This window comes from Berghia stephanieae, chromosome 4, assembly GCF_034508935.2.
Source record: "Berghia stephanieae isolate SIO BIC M18660-M18661 chromosome 4, UCSD_Bste_1.3, whole genome shotgun sequence".
In the NCBI taxonomy this organism is placed as follows: domain Eukaryota; kingdom Metazoa; phylum Mollusca; class Gastropoda; order Nudibranchia; family Aeolidiidae; genus Berghia; species Berghia stephanieae.
The window spans coordinates 93,178,257-93,203,256 of NC_088363.1; the positions used below are offsets into that span (position 1 = coordinate 93,178,257).

The 25,000-nt window shown below is 35.4% G+C and overlaps 1 protein-coding gene across 9 annotated transcripts in view; it reads left to right on the forward strand.

Moving 5' to 3' along the window:
• LOC144971589 (PTB domain-containing engulfment adapter protein 1-like) overlaps positions 1-25,000 on the forward strand; it is a 97,609-nt gene that overhangs the window by 15,308 nt on the left and 57,301 nt on the right. For 6 of the 9 annotated variants that reach the window (XM_078912649.1, XM_078912650.1, XM_078912651.1 and 3 more), the window contains exons 2-3: positions 20,886-21,460; positions 24,648-24,719. In XM_078912649.1, coding sequence (XP_078768775.1) covers positions 21,205-21,460; positions 24,648-24,719 — 328 coding nt within the window. In that variant the 5' untranslated portion in view covers positions 20,886-21,204. The remainder of the gene's footprint in view (positions 1-20,885; positions 21,461-24,647; positions 24,720-25,000) is intronic. The other 3 variants (XM_078912655.1, XM_078912657.1, XM_078912656.1) reach the window with 2 other exon arrangements.

Below are 25,000 nucleotides of genomic sequence, written 5' to 3' on the forward strand. Positions count from 1 at the left end.
GTAGTAGTAGTAGTAGTAGTAGTATAGTAATAGTAGTAGTAGTAGTAGTAGTAGTAGTAGTAGTAGTAATAGTAGTAGTAGTAGTAGTAGTAGTAGTAGTAGTAGTAGTAGTAGTAGTAGTAGTAGTAGTAAGTCGTGGTAGTAGTAGTAAATAGTAGTAGTAGTAGTAGTAGTAGTAGTAATAGTAATAGTAGTAGTAGTAGTAGTAGTAGTAGTAGTAGTAGTAGTAGTAGTAGTAGTGTAGTAGTAGTAGTCGTGGTACTAGAAGTAGTAAGAAATAGACTTAAAATAATGTAGTGAATTTTTATCGATATAAATACTTCATGTTCCGTTCATTGATCTTTCATATCATAGAGAAACGGTAAAATGCAGCTAACATATCTAATTGTTTAACAAGCGGCTTTTAAAAAAGGTCTCTCGTCCTCGCTTCCGCGCACAACCAACATGACGTTCTCTCTCTAATAACTTTTCCGCCGGTGACGTCACAGACTATGGGTGACGTCCAATCAAGGACGCTACTCTTCCGCTAATCTCATTCCGTATATAAATTCATTATTTACTACTACTACTATTACTACAACATGTGAACACGATTTAGTCAAATCACGCCTAGCTACTTTATCATCATCCGTTACTTTCATTGCTCTTTGTTATTGATCATTTAGAAGACATTAGTTATTTCTTTATTAACCCTCTCCTTACCGGCCATTTTTAGAATTTCCCCCTAAAATTCACACCCACCCAACACTAAAATAGCATTTTCTTACTCAAACAAAAAAGTAACAAGTGCATTCTATAAATAATATTGGTCGGCAAAATGAGCTCTACAACACAGTGTTTTGTATTTATAGCTGTAATCAAAGCATTTTTTTAAATGTTGTGATGTACAAGAGAAATCAGAATGAGAAAATTGTCAGTTGCATCGTAACGAATGTGACGATTTTCCTATGGTTGGTAAGGAGAGGGTTAATTACTTCTACTATACAACGTCCGATTACAAATTGAATCAGGATATTGTTTGTATTGAGTGAATGCATGTATTTATTGCCACCTGCTGCTACGGTCCCTTACTTAATCAGTCACTTAACCCTCTCCTCACCACCCATAGGAAAATCGTCACATTCATTACGATGCAGCCAACAGTTTTGTAATTCTACTTTCTTGTGTACATCACAATATTTGAACAAAAAGGTTTGCTATAGTTAAAGTGTATTAACACTGTGGTGAAGAGCTCGTTTAGCAAAAAAAAAAAAAAAATATGTACAGCAAGAACTAAATAGATCTTGTGTTTCAGGAAATAAATCTATTTTTGTATAGGTTGGGTGTGAAGTTTTGGGGGGAATCCGGACAATGGCCGGTATGGAAAGGGTTAAGTCATAATCACAAAGACCAACATAATACTATATACGATATTAGCAACTCACATTGTGGCTTTTGTATCCTCTGACTTTTGTGATTTTTGTTGGGTTTATTGAAGAGTTTATCAACTCGTTTGAGGTATTTTTCTGTTTTGTTTTGTTCGACTTGACCTCGAAGCAGTTGTTCAATTTGTTGGGACTCAACTAAGGATCAAAAACGGTTGCAAACGTATTTCCTTGACGCCACAGTACCGATGGTTTGAAAGGCCGCCGGTCTAATCCTTGGATGAGACTAGGATATTATAAATAAAATCTTTTGAAGACTTTTCAAAGAGCTGTACCATAAGCAGTATCGGATATTGTAAGAGAACTAGTGAAAAGAGGACGCCTAACAGTCGACTATACTGTATAAAAATAAAATTTGGTTGCATGTGGCATGCTAGGGGAATATATTTAGAATGTGAAAGAGTAGTGCGTGGGCATGGTGAAAGCTGATGAAATCATCATCATCATCATCATCATCATCATCATCATCATCATCAACATGTTGTCAGCCCTCATCGTCAAACCACAATAATAATCATCAACACCGATGCCACCAACATCGTCGTCGTCGAATTCAACACAATTCCCACCACACACGAAACTAAACACATTCATCTGCTGCATTCCCAAACACGAATTCAATGGGGTTTTTTAAACGCAAGCATGACAACCGCATTCCCCGATCCTACTTACTAATTAATGAATGAATTGCAGCACCCCCCCCCCCCCTCCCCCCAATTTGTTAACAACAAACTCAGCTTGACAAGACCACCTTTTACAACACGAACCACGATTATTCGAGAGACCCGTCAAACAGGAATGAAAACGATACAAGTAATGAAATTGCTTCCTCATTTTTGGTGGTTTCTCCGTGTAATGGATACTCTTTAGTCCACAGATTACTTGTTGTTCATGGTCACTAAATATTATAATATGTGGTCTCCTTGATCTATCTATCTAAATGTGTATCTATCTTTCTATCTATGTATCTGTCTGTATGTATATCTATCTATCTATCTATCTATCTATCTATCTATCTATCTATCTATCTATCTATCTATCTATCTATCTATCTATCTATCTATCTATCTATCTATCTATATATATATATAATATATATATATATATATATATATATATACCTACCTAACCACCCACCCATCCATCCATCCATCTATCTATCTATCTATCTATCTATCTATCTATCTATCTATCTATCTATCTATCTATCTTTCTATCTATCTATCTATCTATCTATCTATCTATCTATCTATCTATCTATCTATCTATCTATCTATCTATCTATCTATCTATCTATCTATCTTTCTATCTATCTATCTATCTATCTATCTATCTATCTATCTATCTATCTATCTATCTATCTATCTATCTATCTATCTATCTATCTAACCATCTGTCATGGTCTAAATGAGTGCTTACGGCCTACTATTTTGGTTTTGCTCTGTAAATATTTAATAATCCTCCAACTGCCATCCGATTGAATGATTCAGTGAACAAATAACATTGACGGGGCCCTATAACCCATGCACCCTTTCCCCTACTCCAATTGAATATTTTACAATCGGGGCAACGAGCGATGGTTTTATAAGTTTTAATTCTATTGGGAATGAGATTAGCGGATGAGTAGCGTCCCTTGATTGGACGTCACCTTACAGAGAGAACGTCAAAATGGTTTTGCGCATGCGTTTCTCTCGTCCTCGCTTTCGGTGAAGTGTCTCATGCCGCACAACCAACATGACGTTCTCTCTCTAATAACTTTTCCGCCCGTGACTTCCAATCAAGGGACGCTACTCTTCCGCTAATCCCATTCCCTATTTGATTAATTTGAAATTTACATTCATTGCTTTCATTCAGTTTTACATTGGCATTGAAGGCTTTCGAAGAAAAACCTTTATTAATTCAAACCTGATAATGTACACTTCTGTTTATTGAAAGATGAAATGTGTATTACAAAATCTGTTTGATGTGTAAAGTAGATTAAAGGATTGTTTTCAAATGAATCGTTATTTTCAAATACATTTAGTCTTTCATCAAATGGGAAACAAGTTTTATACGCTGGATAGAAATCATGTTATCTTCTTTTATTATTCTATTTTGGGGTCCCGATAGCTCAGTTAGTAGAGCACTCGCTTCACAAGCAAAGGGACCGATATATTTTTCTGACCCCTGTCCACCCAGCTGTGATTGGGTAGTTGGATCTTTTTGATCTGTCGAAAGCACAAGCGTCTTTTCCAAACGGTATCAAGCAATTGCTAGTGTCAGTTTCACGCTATAGAAACCGGGATAAATTCGGCTCTATGCGCCTAATGACTCTGATGAATTACTTATGTATCTTTTTACCACAATGAATACGACGAAATACTCTTCAACAGTCGTGACGTCATTTCCCTCGTAATGACGCATGGTAACTTAATAACTGGCTCTAAACTATCGGAACAATGGCGGACGCCCTTATGAAATATTTCTCCGACGAGCATAAAAGCGTATCCAGATAAAAAAAAAAACCCATTATAAATCTGATCATGTTTTGACTTTTACACATTCTGATCTATCCGATGAAAAGTTCTTGCCAGCATGAAGAATAAAAAGTACCGATTTTCTTTGGTAAGAACCACGATGGCCGCCGTTGCTGGGCGACGTGACATCAGACTATTGAATCCAATTACAACGGTTGGGACGTTTCCTTGACAACTAATTATTTGTTCTTTTGTCACGAGTTGTAAACTCAAAGTAGAGCTTTCCAAATTTGAAAATTAAGTTTAAAAAATATATCTTGATTATCATTGAAAGTGAAAGTCATTCCTTTGATTTTCCCATTCCCATTAGTTGCACTTACAGCCATTTTTCACACGTGAATTATTAGGGGGAAATAATTCACCCGAGACTGCATGGCACCGACGTTTGCAAGTCTGGTAACCCAAATCGTTTTGGACCCATTGTTGTAATTGAAATACTCTCAAACCAAACGCATGTTAAATCAAGCCCATAATTACAGTTTGTTATCAGATCTGACAATGTTTGTGTTGAGAGAGAGAGAGAGAGAGAGAGAGAGAGAGAGAGAGAGAGAGAGGGGGGGGGAGAGAGATCGTTCTACTTTTTGTCTCCAATCAACCGGCTAAAACGCCATCTTTTTTATTCAATCACTGTTTTCATTCTATATTTCATGGACGAATAAAACAAGGGACAAACTCGTAACTACAAAATATGACAACAAAATCAAAAAGTAGAACGAAGTCTCTCTCTCTCTCTCTCTCTCTCTCTCTCTCTCTCCTCTCTCTCCTCTCTTCTCTTCTCTCTCTCTCTCTCTCTCTTCTCTCTCTCTCTCTCTCTCTCTCTCTCCTCTCTCTCTCTCTCTCTCTCTCTCTCTCTCTCTCTTCTCTCTCTCTCTCTCTTTCTCTCGATTTTCTACAGTATGCAAGTCGTATGGAACTGAGTGTGTTTTTATTGGCTTAATATAGAATGCCGTTGACATAACGCTATAAGTAATAAAGTTTGTTGTTGGTTTTCGTCTGATTGAAAGGCGATCTGCTTATAACGCATTCTGATTAATGAATGGAACCACTCAAGTGGACGATATTAACACATTCGACCTCTCCCCCCCCCCCCCCCCCCCCCCACCAATGAAATTAGTTATCAGTAGAAATGATAATTGGACTGAGTTGTATGAATTTATTTGATCTATACTCATTACCTCTTTCGTCTATTTTGTTAATACGCCATTCTTACATCTCTCATTCTCTTTAGTGTTTCATCATTAGTGCCTTTTTTATAAAGGGGAAACCCGAAACGTCCACATTATAATCTGTTTTCAGTTATTAAATTGAAGCTACCATTCGGTTGTGTGGTTTTGTGATAAGACACCCGCTTTCGGATCGGAAGGTCCTGGGTTCGAGCCTCGCCCGGCGCATCGTTGAGTCCTTGGAAAATGCTCTTTACTCACACTCTCTCACCGTACTCAGGTGTAAAATGAGTACCTGGCCGTTAACACCTTTGTCTCTGTCGAAAAAATTGTAATATCGCCTAACAGGCGTCATGTCTCGTTATGTTTGTTACGTATTGCTGTTGGTCAGGTAGCCTTTGTAATGCACTTTGAGCACATTTAGTGGATATTGCTCTATATAAAAGTTTTTACCGTTCAATTTCCTATTCTTAATTATATTCAAGCTTTCAAGTTACCGCAACATAATACCATATTGAGACGATTAGCACATATCGGCATGTCTGACATCGTATTGATGTGATGGCCTTTGATGCATAATTAAGGTATCCGAGCTTGTCTTTTATAAATATCCCATTGGACACAGCTTGTTCGTATTGTGTTGTTGCATACTGCAAACAATATATACATTCTTCAACCATTATTCAAACAACGATACGATTAATGATGGTGTATGTTTGCATAACTTTCCAGCACCGTGTGACAATGATAGCCATATCAATTTTATGTTCTGAACTGTAAAAACAATTAGTTGACGTTTCAACACACCTTGTAGTTTATTTTAAAGGCGACACCTGTCAGTTTAAGATGGATAAAATATGTGACCCATCGTCTCAAAACGGTATTATGTCGGAACGAACCAGGTGCTTAAAAGTCGAAATAAATGTTAAACTGGTCAAAAATACAAATTGTTGGCATTAACACCCTAAAATATGCTATCCATTCTCCTCAATAAATCATACAAACTCAACACAAGTCTGATATTTCTGGCTATAAATTCAATTTTCAACATCTTAACCAACCCGACTTAATACCGTTTTGAGGCGAATTGTCACATATAACAGAACCGTAATAGGCCAGAAAAGTCCTGATGTCACACCTTCTACTCCTCCGGTTTCAAACTCCTTGGAAGTGTGTATGTAACCAGTCCTTCGGAGAACTAAAAATGAATAGGTTACCTAAAGTGTCATATCTTTTTTAGTAGTAGTAGGATGTATAGACATATTGTGAGGCTATGTGGTCTAGTGGTATGACATTCGCTTTCGGATCGGAAGGTCCTGGGTTCGAGTCTCACGCTCGGCGCATAGTTGAGTCCTTGGAAAAGGCTCTTTACACACTTTCTCTCACCGTACTCAGCTGTAAAATGAGTACCTGGCCGTTAACAGCATTGTCTTTGTCCGGTGTAATATCGCCTAACAGTCGGCATGTCCCGTCCTACATGTTAAATATTGCTGTTGACCAGGGACCCCTTGTAAAGCGCTTTGAGCACATTTAGTGGATATTGCACTATAAAAAGCTCATTTTTAAAATTCAATTTCTTAGGAGTGCATCATGTAAAAGTAGAGGACGAATAGTCTTTATTGACGACCAGCATAACATTAGACTAGAAAATATAATGCCATTACTCTGTAACTAGAAGGTCAATGACATAAGGTATTTGTTACAGTGAATGACATACTCAGTCCAATGGTGTAAAGGTTTGAACTGAGATATTGCAAAAGTTTCGTTAGAAGGCCAATTTTTAAAATAAAAAATGAGTTCTTGTCATAAATGATCAACCCTTTTTGTTCATCTTCAGGAAATATCAAAACTTCATTTCACTTATAAATATTTTTTACAGCTAGTCAAGTAGAAAAAGTATGAATTTGAGAAAAGTTGCTGGATACCTTACCCATAATATATCTGACCATAACTTCATGAAAAATTACCCAATTTACTTCAAATAAAGATTAAAATGTTTTGGGGATCATATTCTTTCATAAAATGCATAAAAATGCATATCCAAAATGTTCACCTTCCGACTGATTATGTCATGCACCGACACATAAATAATTATACCCAGTTCTCTGGATGTGTGGATATACACTTCCAATGAGATTGGAACTAATTTTTTTGATATATCACTTTTTTTTCTCCCCTATTCAACCATAATTCAAACAACGAAACTAAGCGATGGTGTATGTTTGCATTACTTGCCAGTGTCGTGTGACAATGATGGCCATCACTTGTTCTGAACTGTTAATTTGAAAACATTTGGTTGACTTTGAAAACCTTTTCACGTTTCAACACACCTTGCAGTTTATTTCAAAAGTGATACCTGTCAGTTTAACTGTCTCTCCTTACCAACTCTGCCGTTGTTTTTAGAAACACAGTATAGATAGTTTGAAGATGACGTCACACAGGTCTTTGTTTTTGTTTTTTGCCATCCGCGTTTATGAGTAATGCTCACTGAACTGTAAACGTTCATGGATACACACAGTTTTGTGTGTTGGTCCGTTATACTTCCGGATGGCAATGTTATGAGCTTCTTAGCCAAGCGCATACTATCTATAGGGAATGAGATTAGCGGAAGAGTAGCCTTCCTTGATTGATCATTACGTTGATTATGATATGCATTTTTGTACAGAAATATGAATAATAAATTTTGTATTTGGAGCGCTTGGCTTGTAGTTGGTTTGTTTACAAATAACTTCTCCATCGGTGACGTCCAATCAAGGGACGCTACTCTTCCGCTAATCTCATTCCCTATATATGCAACGTTAATCAAATAGCACATACTGTGTTCTTTAATAAAACGGCAAAACTATAGGAAAATCGTCACATTCGTTGCGATACAACCAACATTTTTCTTATTCAAATTTCTCTTTTACATCATAAAATTTAAAGAAAATGAACAGTGTGTTGTAGAGCATGTTTTGCTAAAGAAATTATTTATGGCAAGAACTTACTGCAATTGTGTTTGAGTGATAAAAATATATTTTTGTGTTAGTTGGGTGTGAAGTTTTGGGGAAAATCCTGAAAATGGCTGGTAAGGAGAGAGTTATGATAGATAGAGAATGTAACAGAACCGTAATGTGACCCGCCGCCTCAAAAGGGTATTACGTCGGGATGATCAAAGTACTGAGAATAGAATCTATGACCAAAAACCTCAGACTAGAGTTGAGTACATGTATGGATTATTGAAGAAAATATATAGAATTTTAAAGTGCTGAAAAACGAAATTTCGTTTTCTTGACCAGTTAAGATTCAAATTGACTTTTCAGCATCTTGTTCATCCCGACACAATACCGTTTTGAGAAGATGGGTCACTAATAGGGAAGAAAAGTCGTGATGTCACGCTTTCTTCTCTTCCGGTTACAAATTCCTTGGAAGTGTGTATGTAACCAGTCCTTTGGAGGAGTAATAATGAATAAGTTACATAGTGCATCATAACGTGGTATAACTATATTAGTAGAAGGCTGTATAGGTTGATTCTTAGGATTGCAGGTCTTAAAAGAACGAGGATGGGTGGTCTTTATTGACTACTAGCATGAAGTTAGACTAGAAAATAAGATGCCATCATTTTGAAACCAGAAGATCAATAATTACACAAGGTTGTACGTCCAGTCCTCTGGAAGAGTGGTTTTATCATACTTCCAATGAGATTGGAACCATTTTTAAAAATATCATACTTTTGTTCCCTTTCCAGTTTTAAAACGGATAAATTCTCCACTACCACTGTGCGATCAACTCTCCATCGTTTTTTAAAAATTAAATTATCTTGGATTAAATAGATGCAAATAAATCTGAACATTTATATATATATATATATATATATATATATATATATATATTATATATATATATATATATATATATATATATATTTATATATAGCGCATTTCCGCGAATATAACGTGCTCTATGCTCTTCACAATATTTCATTTTTCTCCCAGCAGACCATATGGAACCATAATATTGTTTCTATTCCATCGCCTAAATTAGAAAATGCCCAAAAATGCGCACCCCCACCCCCACCACCTTCTATGGATTAGTCAAATTGCGCTCTCCCCCCCCCCCCCTCCCCCACCACCTTCTATGGTCAAATTGTCGACCCCGCCCCCCTCACACTTCTATTACGACGCTACCTTCTATCGAAGTTTGACCAAAGTACACACACACCCCCCCCCCCCCACCCCATCTATTCGATGATACACTGGATAGAGTACTCCCAGAAATAAGGGGGAAAGGAAGAAGAAGCCTGTCAAGATTGGCGATTTCATCGACTGTTGTCAGATGAGACAGAGCCTCTTACGCCGAGCATTGAGTCACTTAATCGATGTCATAGGTCTTGGCAAGTCTCCGGTCTCGACATAACAGCCACAATCATAGGTTTTCATCGATCTCCACCCGTCCATTACGTGCACAGGTTCCGAGGAACCAACGATTAATTGATAACTCCGTCTGAGTATGATGGGCTACAAGACTGTGGTCCAGTGGTATGGCACTCGCCTTCGGACCAGGACAGTTCGAGTCCCGCTCAGAGCGTCTCACAGTTGAGTCAGTCCTTGGAAAAGGCTCTTTACTCACATTCTCTCACCATACCTGACCGTTAACAGCTTTGTCTCTGTCGAAAATAAAGTTGTAATATCGCCTAATAGACGTCATGTCTCGTCCTCCATGTTAAGTGTTGGTGTTGGAAAGTTAACTCTTGTAAAGCTCGTTGAGCACGTTTAGTGAATAGTTCTCTAAATACATGCTCTTTAAAATATTATCATCATGATCATCATCATTATTATTATTATTATTATTATATTATTATTTATTATTATTATTATTATTATTATTATTATTATTATTATATTATTATTATTATTATTATATTATTATTATTATTATTTATTATCATTATTATTATTATTTATTATTATTATTATTATATTATTATTATTATTATTATTATTATTATTATTATTATATTATTATTATTATTATTATATTATTATTATTATATTATCATTATTATTATTATTATTATTATTATTATTATTATATTATATTATTATTATTATTATTATTATTATTATTATTATTATTATTATTATTATTATTATTATTATTATTATTATTATTATTATTATTATTATTATTATTATTATTATTATTATTATTATTATTATTATTATTATTATTATTATTATTATTATTATTATTATTATTATATTATTATTATTATTATTATTATTATTATTATTATTATTTTATTATTATTATATTATTATTATATCGATATGGATTATTATTCATTTTAATATTAGCTTATTTTATATTATTTATTATTATTATTATTTCGTAAGATGAGAAGATCAGAAGAAGCACTTTCCATAAGGAGCACTTTGATTTAACGATACTCGTCATTTTGTTTATAATTCGGTGAAAGAGAGCCGGAAGGAAACGCATGTTTAGAAGGGAGGGTGTGAGGGAAATTTGCGTGCGTGGAAGAGGGGTCGGTGAAAAAGACCCTGTAAGGAATATTCGCATGAAAGGGGGGTTGTGGGGGGGGGGCAGAGAGGAGTAGCGGCCGTCGTCGTTAAAGAGAATACTCATGAACTAGGGGAAAGGATTGTGGGGGAGGGAACTAATCGATATGATTGGCCCTTCTAATCCCCTCCTGTCTTCACTTGAGATCATGCCGATGGGACGTGATTGGTTTTGACTAAAGCTAAGCTGTCTTCTCTCTCTGTTGTCTTCTTATAGCTATATGCTTATTGACTACATCGAGTGCAGTGTTATAGGTGTCAATTTGATCACTACAACTGTGGAACGTATTTTACAGAGAGAGAGAAGAGAGAGAGAGAGAGAGAGAGAGAAAGAAAAAGAGAGAGAGAGAGAGAGAGAGAGAGAGAGAGAATGTGCTCGGACCGACGTGTACTGAATTGCAAGTCTGATAACCCAAACTTTTTATTGGGCCATTATAATGGAAATACTCCCAAACCAACTCAAATGTCCATTACAACAATGATTAATTAAGCCCATAATTGGATTCAATAGTCTGATGTCACCTCGCCCTCAACGGCGGCCATCGTGGTTCTAAACAAAGAAAATCGGTACTTTTTATTCTTCATGCTGACTAGAACTTTTCATATGTCTTGTGATCAGAATGTGTACAAGTCAAAATATGATCAGATTTATAATGGTTTTTTTTTTTCTCCTGGATACGTTTTTATGCTCGTCGGAGAAATATTTCATAAGGGCGATAGTTTATAGCCAGTTACTAAGTTACCATGATTACGAGGGAAGTGACGTCATGACTGTTGAAGCGTATTGTGTTTGATGATTAGAACTGCAAATATATGTACGTCGGCTTGGACCAAAGCTCTGTCTTGAATAGATTGAACTGTAAAATGATTTTATGTTCTTATTGCTATTTTATGACAATTCCTATAGATTCACACATATATGTAGCAAGATAGGTCGCCAACCGCTCTTTGTTTACACATTTGGGGTTCCAATGTATAGTGGCCACGCGGTATTACTAAAGTATCTTATCCGAAAAAGGTATAATAATATTACTATATTTTTCAAAATCGGTATTCCTTCAAAAAGTCAATGACAGTATTGATTAAATAGATTTGGTGACATATATATTATGTATTGTTGAAAGGTTCAAAAATCGACGTGTACTTATTTTCAGGTGTGATAACCCAAATTGTTATGGGCCTATTGTTATCATGAAAGAAAAAAAAACCTCTCAAACCAACACAAAATATTCCCCATTACAACATTGTTAAATCAAGTCCATAATGGGGTTCAACAGTCGTGACGTCACTTCCCTCGTAATGACGCATAGTAACTTCATAACTGGTTCTAAACTATCGGAACAATGGCGGACGCCCTTATGAAATACTTCTCCGACGAGCATAAAAGTGTATCCAGAGGAGAAATACATTATAAATCTGATCGTGTTTTGACTTTTATACATTCTGATCACATGACATGTGAAAAAGTTCTAAACAGCGTGAAGAATAAAAATTACAGATTTCTTTGTTTAGAACCAAGCTGCTCGTTACTGGGCGGACGTGACATCAAACTATTGAGTCCTATTGCGTTCGGTTATCAGACATGCTAATATGTACACCTTGTTCAAAATGGTTAAATGGTTCGAATCTTATCTGAGTGACATCTGACAAGAATGTGCGATAGTTGTCCCAAATGATTCTTTTTTGTTTGTCTTGTTATTTGGGTTTCCTCGATGTTTAGTTCTTGGACTCGTATTAATCATAATGTATACGCAACCTTTATCTAATTCAATTCATAACATAAACATAAGTGTTAGCTTCAATATGCAGAGAATATACTACAAATGTACAAGTTTTTACTATTCTGAGAATGTTTCAAAAGGAATAACTTCCACTAAGAACTGCGTTACCGACATTAAATAACCAACAAGCTCATGTTAAATGATAATAAAACTGAAGTGATGCTTTGAAGTAATGCCAGGAATAAAGAGGACATAAAAACCTAAACTTATGCAAAGATGTACATGGACACATAATAAGTTCAACAGAAAGTAAAAATCCGTGGCGTTTTCCTTGATAGTGACGTGTCAATGAAACACAGATAAATGTTATGTGTAAAACTCTCAACTAATTTCTAAAGAAAATTTCAAATGTTCTAAAATATTTACTAAAACTTTAGTGACAACATTGATTCTTTCAAGAATGGATTACTGCAATCAATTGAGTTCTGGCAGGCATTTCATCTGGCAATATCTTAAAGCTACATGTTCTACCAAACAGCACTTCTTGGTTGATTAATAAACAAAATAAACTGGCATATTCCACCCTTCTACACCCACAGTTATATTGCCTCTTGTTTTAAAAAAAAAATAATTGTAAAATCGCGTTTTGTGTCCTTTTAATGCCTGTCAAGAGAAAGCCCATCCCACCTTACAGATTACTTACAATATAAGTCTACACACAAGTCAGGCCACTTCGGTCAAGGCTGGACATGATCACAAGAATACAAAATACGTGGTTTACACGAAATTATTCTTGTGAGAGATCATTTCAAAGCATTGGTTTCAGAATATGGAATTCTATCCCCATTTGTTGCACATGTATGTTATGTATGTATGTATGTATGTATGATATGTATGTTATGTATGCATGTATGTTATGTATGTATGTCAACTCTATGTTATTGTGTTAAGAAAAACCTTTCGGCGAATACAACTCACTAGATGATATCAAACAGACTCTATACGTTAAAGGTTACACAGAGTTTGTATGGTAGTACGTTATATCCGGCTGGCGGATGTTGTGAGTATTTTACTCAAACGTATAGCATGAGTAGAACGACTTAATCGTTTGTATGGTAGCTACATATTTATTAAATTACATTCTTTCCTCATCTTATTTCCGTTTACGTGGCGGTGGTCTTGTACTGGGAAATGAAATAAATAGGGAATGGCCCCCATCTTGTTCCGGTCGCTGAGCCAGTACTTCAGTTCCCCTAATCCAGTCATCTATCGGCCTTTTTCTTTGGCCCCTTTCATGTCGACTAACGAATACCCAAGATTTCCAGATAATGTGATTAATGGATTCGCCAAAAGATTTCCTCTAACCCAGCTAGCTGCCTGTGTGTATGTGTCACGGACCGCTAGGACGAGAGACGCATGCGCACAACCAACATGACGTTCTCTCTCTCATAACTTTTCCGCCGGTGACGTCACATACTATGGGTGACGTCCAATCAAGGGACGCTACTCTTCTGCTAATCTCATTGCTTATTATGTTTTATCTCGTCTTATTAGGGTACCTTCTCCCTTAATTAATCGGACACACATACCTCACACGCATTGGTATCGTCTCCGTTTTCCTCCTCCTCCCTCACTCCTTACCTAGGAAAACACGTTCTATTTTTTGTAATTTTTTTGATTGATTCATTTTTTTTGTGTGTGTGTTTGTATTTTTTGTCTTTTTAGTTGTCTCATTTGTTTTGTTTTTGTTGTTGTTTGTTTTTGTTTTTTTTTTTTGTTTTTTTTGTTTTTTGTTTATTTGTTTATTTGTTTTTTTTTTGCATAGAGCGACACTGTGAGTTCTAACGGCCTCACATTATTGATATAATATTATAATGAATGACATGATTAGAGTTAGAGGGATAATTATAGCACATGAGGACGTAAGTGTTTTCAAAAAAAATGTTGGATGCGACAACGTTTAGACCTAGATATGCCTCAATTAGGTATTATGTCGGGACGAGCTCCATGCTGAAAATTGAATCTCATGTTAAAATCATCGATCGGAATGAATTATCACATTTTGGTTTCTCACCGTGTAAAAAAAAAACAAACTCCAAAAAACTAGACACATTCATTCTCCTCATTCAATGAATCCTAAATATTAACCTCAAATCTAATGTGTTTTTTTTTTACTATGGATTCAGTTTTTAGCAATGAAATCATCTCGACATAATACAGTCTTGAGGTAGTGAGTCGCACTCATTTAATATTCTCGATGTCATTTTACACTCATTGCACTGATTCCATGTTGTCGTACAATTCAATAACAAAAGCTTGAATAACGATTTTATGATTGTATTTATCTTTAGGAGTTTTCCTTTATTTATTTTTTTTTTTTTGGGGGTGGTGGGGTGGGGGGGGGGGGGGGGGGGTATTTCACTTATTATGATGTGTGATGTGTTATTTTTCAAAAAGAAAAAGAAAAAAAATTGATAAAATTCTCAGCTATTTTCAGTTGAAGTGAAAAATAACGGAATTTTTATCCATTTTAACTGCTTTTTTCTTTTTCAAAAATGAACAAAATTCAAGTAAAACATAATCAAAAAGAAAAACCTCCCAAAGATGAAGTAAAATCCAAAAGTCGTGAGCGCTATTTTTGAAAATTTGCATTTTAAATCCCATTGGACAAATAGGACTTGTAGTCGATGTTGTGATTTGATTTGATAAATGAGTCTCAACTCTCAAGATAGAAAAAGCCGACGGCGCTCGCGAAATGTTATTTCTTACGATGTTACAACACTGTGGAGGGTTCGAAATGATCCTTGAGGCACACCACACCGACTGATAACTGATAATATGATGAGCTCCTATCCCAAATTATTTCATCAGGGAATTTGTTTGGGGTGGCTACATGGTTGTAAGGCGTAAGAATGGGATTGGGAAGGCGGCATGGGAGACAACTAATAGAAATAATTCAATTGATTGGTTGGTGGGGAAGAAGAGGAAGAAAGAGAAATAGAAAGAGAGAGAGGCAGAGAGAGAGAGAGAGAGATATAGAGAGAGATAGATAGATAGAGAGAGAGAGAGAGAAGGATAGATAGATAGATAGATAGATAGATAGATAGAGAGAGAGAGAGAGAGAGAGAGAGAGAGAGAGAGAATGAGGGAGAGAGAGAGAGAGAGAGAGAGAATGAGAGAGAGAGAGAGAGAGAGGTGGTCTAGGTGTATAAAGATGTGTCCCATCCAGTCATATGCCGGTGTTTTCATCCATTGATAACCGTCAAGTCTCAAGGTACTTCTTTCTCTTTAAACCAGTACGATTTCATATCCATATATATATATATATATATATATATAATATATATATATATATATATATATATATACATCTTTCTTCCTCTCTCTCTCTATCTATCTATCTATTTATCTATCTATCTATCTATCTATCTATCTATCTATCTATCTATCTATCTATCTATCTATTGTATCTTATCTTTGTTCCCACCCTCCTCCTTCCATCTCCCACACTAGTTCCTACCAATTCGAAAGTTTCATGGGTGTTTTTTTTGTTTCGGGTAAACTCTACAATCAGCAAGTTTTTGACCTCCGCAACCCCGATCATAGCAAATCCCCTTCCTCGGGCGACATCCAAAATAACAGTTTGGCGATTGACTACACAATGTGCGTTGTTTTATTCGTATTCAGCGCAGTAGGAGGCGGTGAATGGTTAGATTACACAACTTTTGTACTTCGAACAGCTGACAACGCCCTAATGAAAAAAAAAGAAGATATAAATCAATACATTTGTCAACCACGATCTCGAAATGGTATTAAGTCGGGTTGATTTATACTCTAAAAATTGAATTTCAAGTAAAAAATTCGTCAACAGAAAAGTAGAGAGCGGTGGCGGCTGTCTGAAGTCTGGGATCGATAAAATACTAACAGAAAGGTGAAATGAAAAAGTTATGGACGCCACTCAGCTCTTTGTCATTGTTTTTAGACCGTCAGTTCGGTAAAAAAAAAAAGTTCTCACTAAAATGTATCAATCAGAATTTAAACGTTTAAAGTTACACATTGTTTTGTGTGTTTGTACCTTTCGTCTGGTGGGCACATCGATCCATCTCGTAATTCCTACTTTCCTTTTTTTACGTGAAGTTACTTTTTCTCCGGCAATGTGGTGCACTTGTAAGAGTCTTAAAAGAGGAATCTATTATCTTAAACTGAGCGCATAAGATACTCGTTGGACATCTTGTTGCACAAATCTACTGTTTGCACCGACATAACATCAGATTGAAGTGGTTGGTCATATTTTTACGATGTTCAAGTCACTTCGCTTTTACGGCTCTCTTTGAAAGAACTGTTGGACGTGTTGTTGGTTTAGAGAAAAACGAGCACTGTCTGTAAAGGGTTAATTAGTTACGGATTTTGTTTCGTATTTGTTACTTACTTTCGAAAAAAAAAAAAAGGATATAGGGTAGGTCGCTCCAAATCCGCAATTTACAACATTAGTCTTCCAACCCTTGACTTGAAGGCACCTTAAGACATTTCCGTAATCGGGTTTTGATATGTTCACCCACCAAAATCGATACCGGGCAGGGTTAAGGCAGGTCACAGTTGGTGTATGTAATGTCCCCAAATGGTAGTTGGCTTGTATGTACTAGGCGTTATCGGTAGACCATTTAATTATCCAGCTATGGCCCACGAGTAACATTTACCTGACGTCATAGTCAAAAGACTCCTTTATAATATTATGTATTAACATATTATTATATATACATACGTACATAATATTTACACCTACAATACGTACAGACTTTGCCAAAGGGCATACGATTAAAGGGCCAGTCATGATAGATGGACAGTTGGTGAAGAGGGCGAGGAAAAAGTTAGTATAATTTGATTCATTCACCGGTCTTATAATATCAAAGTACTCGTATTTATTAGATATCAAAGGCCCCCGATTGTCTGTCTATCTATTAATCTATCTATCTATCTATTATATCTATCAATCTATCTATCTATCTATCTATCTATTTATCTATCTATCTATCTATCTATCTATCTATCAATCAATCTATCTATCTATCTATTTATCTATCTTTCAATCAATCAATCTATCTATCTATCTATCTATCTATCTATCTATCTATCTATCTATCTATCTATCTATCTATCTATCTGTCTATCTATCTATTATTTTAATATTTACCACAATGTTGGAGTCAGTCTACATACATCTCGAGCACTATCCGTAAAAATTAAAATAATAATTCGCTCCATTGCTACATGTCGAGCACTATCCGTACCATATTTGTATCAAACACGATTCAATATCTATATATCTATCTATGTATCTATCAACCAATCAATCAATCAATCAATCAATCAATCAATCAATCTATCTGTCTGTCTATCTATCTATCTATCTATCTATCTATCTAACTATCTATCTAACTATCTATCTATCTATCTATCTATCTATCTATCTATCTATCTATCTATCTATCTATCTATCTATCTATCCATCGACATAAGTCTCTCTTAATATTTTATCTATCCGTCTACAATCATAATCCATATCTTTATATTGATCTATCCATCTATCTATCGACATAAGTATCTCTTTATCTATCCGTCTACAATCATGATCCATATCTTTATATTGATCTATCCATCTATCTATCGACCTTCAATAGTTATAGCAGCCATCGATTCATCTATAAAATAGTATTTCTACTTTTTAAAATGGTGTTGGGCAGTATTTAGAAAAAATGTTTTTCAGATTAATACTTGTTAAATTAAAATTATTATTCAACATCACGACTTTCCCCATGACCATTAATTTTTGTTCTAACGTTACCACTTGATGAATGTTTCTAACCTGTGGTGAAGTTTTAATAGAAAACCTGTTGTATGTTTGAGAATTGTTCTTTTTTTTTTTTTTTTTGTTTTTTGTTTTTTGTTGTTGTTGTTGTTGTTGTTTGGGTTTTTTTTTGGGGGGGGGGGGGGGGGGGGGGGGGGGAGGGGGGGCGGAGGGGTCTCTCATTTTTCTTTGATGTTAATAAGGATGAAAAAATTACGTTTTCCTAAATGAGTGTGATGATGAGGGTGATGATGATGATGATGACGACAAAGGCGACGACGATGATGATGAAGATTATGATGATGATGATTATGATGACAATGATGATGATGATGATGATGATGATGATGATGATGATGATGATGATGATGATGATGAGAGGAAGTTGATATGAAGCCATCGATCACACGATTTTTAATTATTGTTTTTCATTTTTTATTAAGCCGGAGACCTAATCAATGCTCACCTCCTCTCTCTTATAAACGATGGGAGTTTATTACACACTCACACCTACATTTGGTGTGTTTGTTACAAAATTGATTATCATCAACACATAATATTTGTACCGTGTGCTATGATGGCACAGATTGCATACGGTTTAGTTAAAGCCACCTTTAGCAAATGCCTACCTACCAATCAGCCCAACTGGCCTTCCAGTATTTGACTCTATTAAATTACATTTTTATTCACAGCGATGTGAGAAACTGCCCACGTTGTTTGACACCATGTCATTTTAACAACAATCTTTGTCGAAGATGAAAAAAAGAAGAAAAAATATCTTTATATTGATCTATCCATCTATCTATCGACATAAGTATCTCTTTATCTATCCGTCTACAATCATGATCCATATCTTTATATTGATCTATCCATCTATCTATCGACCTTCAATAGTTATAGCAGCCATCGACTAATCTATAAAATAGTATTTCTACTTTTTTTTAAATGGTGTTTGGCAGTATTTAGAAAAAAATAGTTTTTCAGATTTATGCTTATTGTTCAACATCACCACTTTCCCCTGTTTTATTTTATCTTTCAAGGTATCCACGACCATTACATTTTGTTCTAACGTTACCACTTGATTAATGTTTCTAACCTGTGGTAAAGTTTTAATAGAAAACCTGTTGTATGTTTGAGAGTTTTTTTTGTTTGTTTGTTTGTTTGTTTTTTTTTTGTTATTGTTTTTTTTTTTTTTTGGGGGGGGGTGGTCTCTCATTTTTCTTTGATGTTAATAAGGATGAAAAAAATTACGTTTTCCAAGATGAGTGTGATGGTGATGGCGATGATGATGACGACAAAGGCGACGACGATGATGATGAAGAATATGATGATGACGATTATGACAATGATGATGATGATGATGCTGATGATGATGATGATGATGAGAGGAGGTTGATATGAAGCCATCGATCACACGATTTTTAATTATTGTTCATTTTTTATTAAGCCGGGTACTTAATCAATGCTCACCTCTTCTCTCTTATAAACGATGGGAGTTTATTACACACTCACACCTACATTTGGTGTGTTTGTTACAAAATTGATTATCATCAACACATAATATTTGTACCGTGTGCTATGATGGCACAGATAGCATACAATTTAGTTAAAGCCACCTTTATCAAATGCCTACCTACCAATCAGCCCAACTGGCCTTCCAGTATTTGACTCTATTAGATTACATTTTTATTCACAGCGATGTGAAAAACTGCCCACGTTGTTTGACCCCATGTCATTTTAACAACAATCTTTGTCGAAGATGAAGAAAAGAAGAAAAAATTGTTGTCGATGATTATTACGGTCGGAAGGGCCAATCTGGGAGGCATGCACTGATGATGTTCGTAGATTTAACCCTCTCCTTACCAGCCATTTTCAAGATTTTCCCCACACAACCAACTAACACAAAATAGATTTTTTATCACTCAAACACAATAGCAGTAATTTCTTGCGATAAATAGATAATTTCTTTAGCAAAACTTGACCTATTTACAACACACTGTTAATTTTCTTTAAATCTTATGATGTACAAAAGAAATTTGAATAAGAAAAATGTTGGTTGTATCGTAACGAATGTGACGATTTTCCTATAGTTGGTAAGGAGAGGGTTAATTCAATGCAACCATCACTCAAGCTATGCAAAAAAAAAAAAAAAAAAAAAAGTTAACCACTTTATAGTTTGTTATAGTTTGATCAAATGTCGCAAGAATTAATTTGTTCACCTCTTTGGCTGGCAAATAAAATCAAAGAGAAATAATACGAACGACAGACAGGGTTGTGACATCAATCGCCTTCAATCTATAACAACCTGCTTCTCTGATACGTTATCTCGGTCAATTGCGAGTGTAGGCTTATGAATATAATTATGTAGACTTTAATCTTATCTTAAAAGACGGTCAATTCTTATTTCATCGCTATTTATATATTTTAAAAATAGCATTTATGATTTAAAACCAAGTTTGTGAGAATTTGAATTTATGGTCCATTGGGAATTAATATTGTGAAACAATTTCGTGTCACTGTTGCAGGATTCATTTAGCTTGTGGTCTATTTTCATACTTATCTAATAAGTTTAAGTTCTTTCGTTCAGGACTAATACGCGAATGATCCCATTTATCTACATATTTAGTTATATTCTAATACTTTTGTCTTAAAATCCAGGAACTGTGTTTGGGTTCTTAAACTTATGACACTAATAGATAAGAAAACACATCATAATCATATGATTCGGAGTATGGAGCCATAATCATGGATTGAAACATTCCTTGTTGTCTATATTAGACGTATTCCTCTCGGTATTCCTTCAGAACTTCAACGTTTTAAGCGATTAATATTATCATTAAATTGTTACCAAACTTCAAACAATCAAGAAATAATATAGATATCTCGTTATAATCAAAGAGTTAAAAGCATAAATCTAATATAAAGTGTTCTTGTGACAAGCTGTGATAAAAAAAATAAACGATTGACTAAACCAATCATGGATGTGGCGAAAGTAGCCAGGGATTATTACATCAGTTCTCAGTCCAGCCTTCTCATTCCGAACAGGGATTTTGGCTCCAGGAAGATGTTCCACATTGGCCTCACAAGGTCCACGAGCGCTGGGAGCATCAAGACAGACCCGATTCCAGCGGGCCTTCATTCTCCCAGTTCTACGGGGAAGCCTAACAGTCTGAAAGGGCTTTTGATTAGTTCTCTGGGACAAAATGGAAGACAGAAGAGTCAAGTTGTAAGAGGTAAGATTCCTTATTTTATTTATGTATTGTTATTTTTGTTTGTATGTCCGATTAAAATTGACCCCAATTTATGCTCTTTAACCTAAATTTGATATTCATGACCTAACTACAACTGCAACGTTTGTCTCCTCTTCCCCCCCCCCTCCTCCTCCTCCTCCTCTTGTTCTTCTTCTTCCTTCTCCTCCTTTCTTCTTCTTCGTCTTCTTCTTCTTCTTCTACTACTACTACTACTACTACTACTACTACTACTACTACTACTACTACTACTACTACTACTACTATACTCTACTATACTACTACTACTACTACTACTACTACTAACTACTACTACTACTACTACTCACTACTACTACTACTACTACTCTCCTCCTACTACTACTATACTACTACTACTACTACTATTACTTCTACCACTACTACTACTACTACTACTACTACTACTACTACTACTACTACTACTACTACTACTACTACTTCTCCTCCTCCTCCTTCCTATCCTATTTCTCGTCTTCTTGACCAAGGCGACGTAATAGAGAAAATGATCCCTTGGTCGAATAAAATATATCAGAGCACGTAAAACAGTTTTCAGTGTTGTCTAACAACAACAGCCAAAACAACAACAATGATAACAATAAAAATAACAATATCAGCAACAAGAAAAACTACATAAACACAATAGAATATTTATAAGCTGATTACATGATTCTTCTTTCACCATTCACAATATGATATTATTGAATATTATTACTTATCTCAGTTAAACGTCTTTATAAAGACTGAAATCTCATGCATGTTGTACTACGATATTTATACCAATAATATTATTTCTAACATTTTCACTCGTGCTTGTGGATCAGATTTACCACGGCATTCCATAAACTATCTAATCTATGTACTTTGTACGATTTCAACACACACGCTTGAATGAATTTCATATTTCATGATCTTTAATCCATGCATGTTTTTGTATTAGTAGTGTGGATAATGTTTTTAAAAGTTTAAAATGTAATACCCTACAAACTGTCGAGTCATCCTCGACTATAATTGGAGGTTTCCACAAGAAGAAGAAGAAGAAGAAGAAGAAGAAGAAGAAGAAGAAGAAGAAGAAGAGAAGAAGAAGAAGAAGAGAAGAAGAGGAGAGGGGGAGGAGGAGGAGGAAGGAGGGGGAGGAGGAGAGAGGACGAGGAGGAGGAGGAGGAGGAGGAGGAGGAGGAGGAGGAGGAGGAGGAGGAGGAGGAGGAGGAGGAGGAGGAGGAGGAGGAGGAGAAGAAGAAGAAGAAGAAGAAGAAGAAGAAGAGAAGGAGGAGGAGGAGGAGGAGGAGGAGGAGGAGGAAGAGGAGGAGGAGGAGGAGGAGAAGGGGGAGAAGGAAAGCATATTATTCTTAATGTAATAACCAATTAATAATCGTTGTCAATGCGCACAACACCATTAAGATGTTGTAGTCGTGACAATAGTGGTTGAAGCACCACACTATTAAGGTTCTGTAGTAATAATTATTGTTGAGGAAACTCCACTATCAAGGAGCTGTTTTTGTAGTTGACGCACAACACTATCAAGGTGCTGTAGTAATTATTATGGTTTACGCGCTCCATGGTGCTGTAGTAATTATTATGATTGATACACTACACTATCAAGGCATTGTAGTAATAATTGTGATCGATGATAGTGCCCAATGTTTACAGTTAGTACCTGTCAGTTACGACAGTATAAAATATAGAAACATTTAAAACACAGCTTATATTATACTTCTAGCCAACCAACTACTCAGACACAATCTACAGAATCTTGTACTAAAAGCCAGCAAAAATTGGGTTTTTATTCTGTTTGTACCCATCCTAGACCGAAGGGCTCAGGTAGTCGCTGGTTCGGAAAAGCAAGTAAGTAAGTACCCTTCCAGTTTCAAGCCCAACCACTTAAGTGACATGTTTAATCATATATAAGACTACAACTGTGTTCTTGGTGTTTTATCTTGGTAATTTTGCATGTGTGATATTTGCATCAAAGTTGTTCTCTTAAATAATTTGCAGCAAGCTCTTCTTACTTCAACTGTTATATTATCTAGCGCGATCCAGACGGAAATATTTTGGTGCACCCTTTTCATCCCATTGACAAATATCAATGACAAATAGTACTCAGATTTATTTATGGTACCAATTTTGTCCACTTTACAAAGAAACTGAATGGAATGACGACACACATCTATCTATGTTATTCCACAATAAAATATTTTTATATGTGGTTATTGGAATAATAGTTGATGTCTCTACACCAAATATAATTATGCAAATCCACATATTTTGTAGCTTTAACGTACACCCTGATCCTTATATCCCCTGCAAAAGAAAATAAAAAGTAAAACATTTTCACTGTAGACCTAGCTGAACATTTTAAAAAAGATTTAATATTTTAAAACTTTTGATTACATAATTTCAATGTAGACATTGCTCACATATACGTTTCTTACTCTTTCGAGGCAGCTTTGAAAATGCCGCTGTAATATGAGTATTCAAGTTCACCAATTGATAAGGTGGCCTTACTACTTTCAAAACTTATTTTTTTTTAAATGGCCTATAATCAATTGATAGGGCAGCGTGTCTCAGGGTTACGGTCTTTGCTTCATACCCGAAAGGTACCGAGTTCGATCATCCACCGCTACCCTGTTGGGCTTGAGCAAATCACCTCGCCCGAGCTCAATTTGGGGCGCTGCACAGGTTATTCCAGTCTTCCCTTGCGATTGATCATAGAGACAATTTTCCCCTATGAGATGAATAAAGGGAATTTTATTTTTTATTATTTTATCTATAAGTTATGTGGTTAACCAAACGTAGGTCACTTTACAAATTACAATCTCGTTTGATAGACAGACACGTGCCTCAAAAATGTACAAATGTCAAAGACAAACAGAGTATGATTCATGTCCAAATGGAAACCAATGCAATATATAGATTAGCATTTTATTATTTTTTTAAAAAAGAAGATGGCTGAAAGCTCATGCCATCAGATTACCAAGTTGGTTGTTGACATTTCAATCCAACAATCTTATCTAGAGTTTCTGAACAAAAAAATCCGAAAATTCAGCATTTGCCAACAAAACAAAAAATGATAGGTAATGGCAAAAAGAATTTTAGATCAAATATTTTTGTGAACTTTATGAAGTTGATGTCAAAATGCCTTGTTGTATTACAGCATTCAGTGAGGACAACACATTACAGGATAATGATGACGTTTTCAGGGATACGCCTTTTCTACACCCGATTGGTATGATGACTTTCTTGTGTTCACATTCCGACTAACTCCGTTCAGTTGAAATTTGATCTCCACTAATTTGATAACAGTTTTGTTCTTACACGATATTGACTAAATTTAGGATACATTTGCTTTTTATCATAATTTACATCATCTTAAACACCTTTGCCTTTTGATAATATTTTGCTTTGTTCGTATATATCACAGGCACATACACACACACACACAAAAGAAACACACACACACACACACACACACACACACACACGCACACATTCATACATTTATCCACC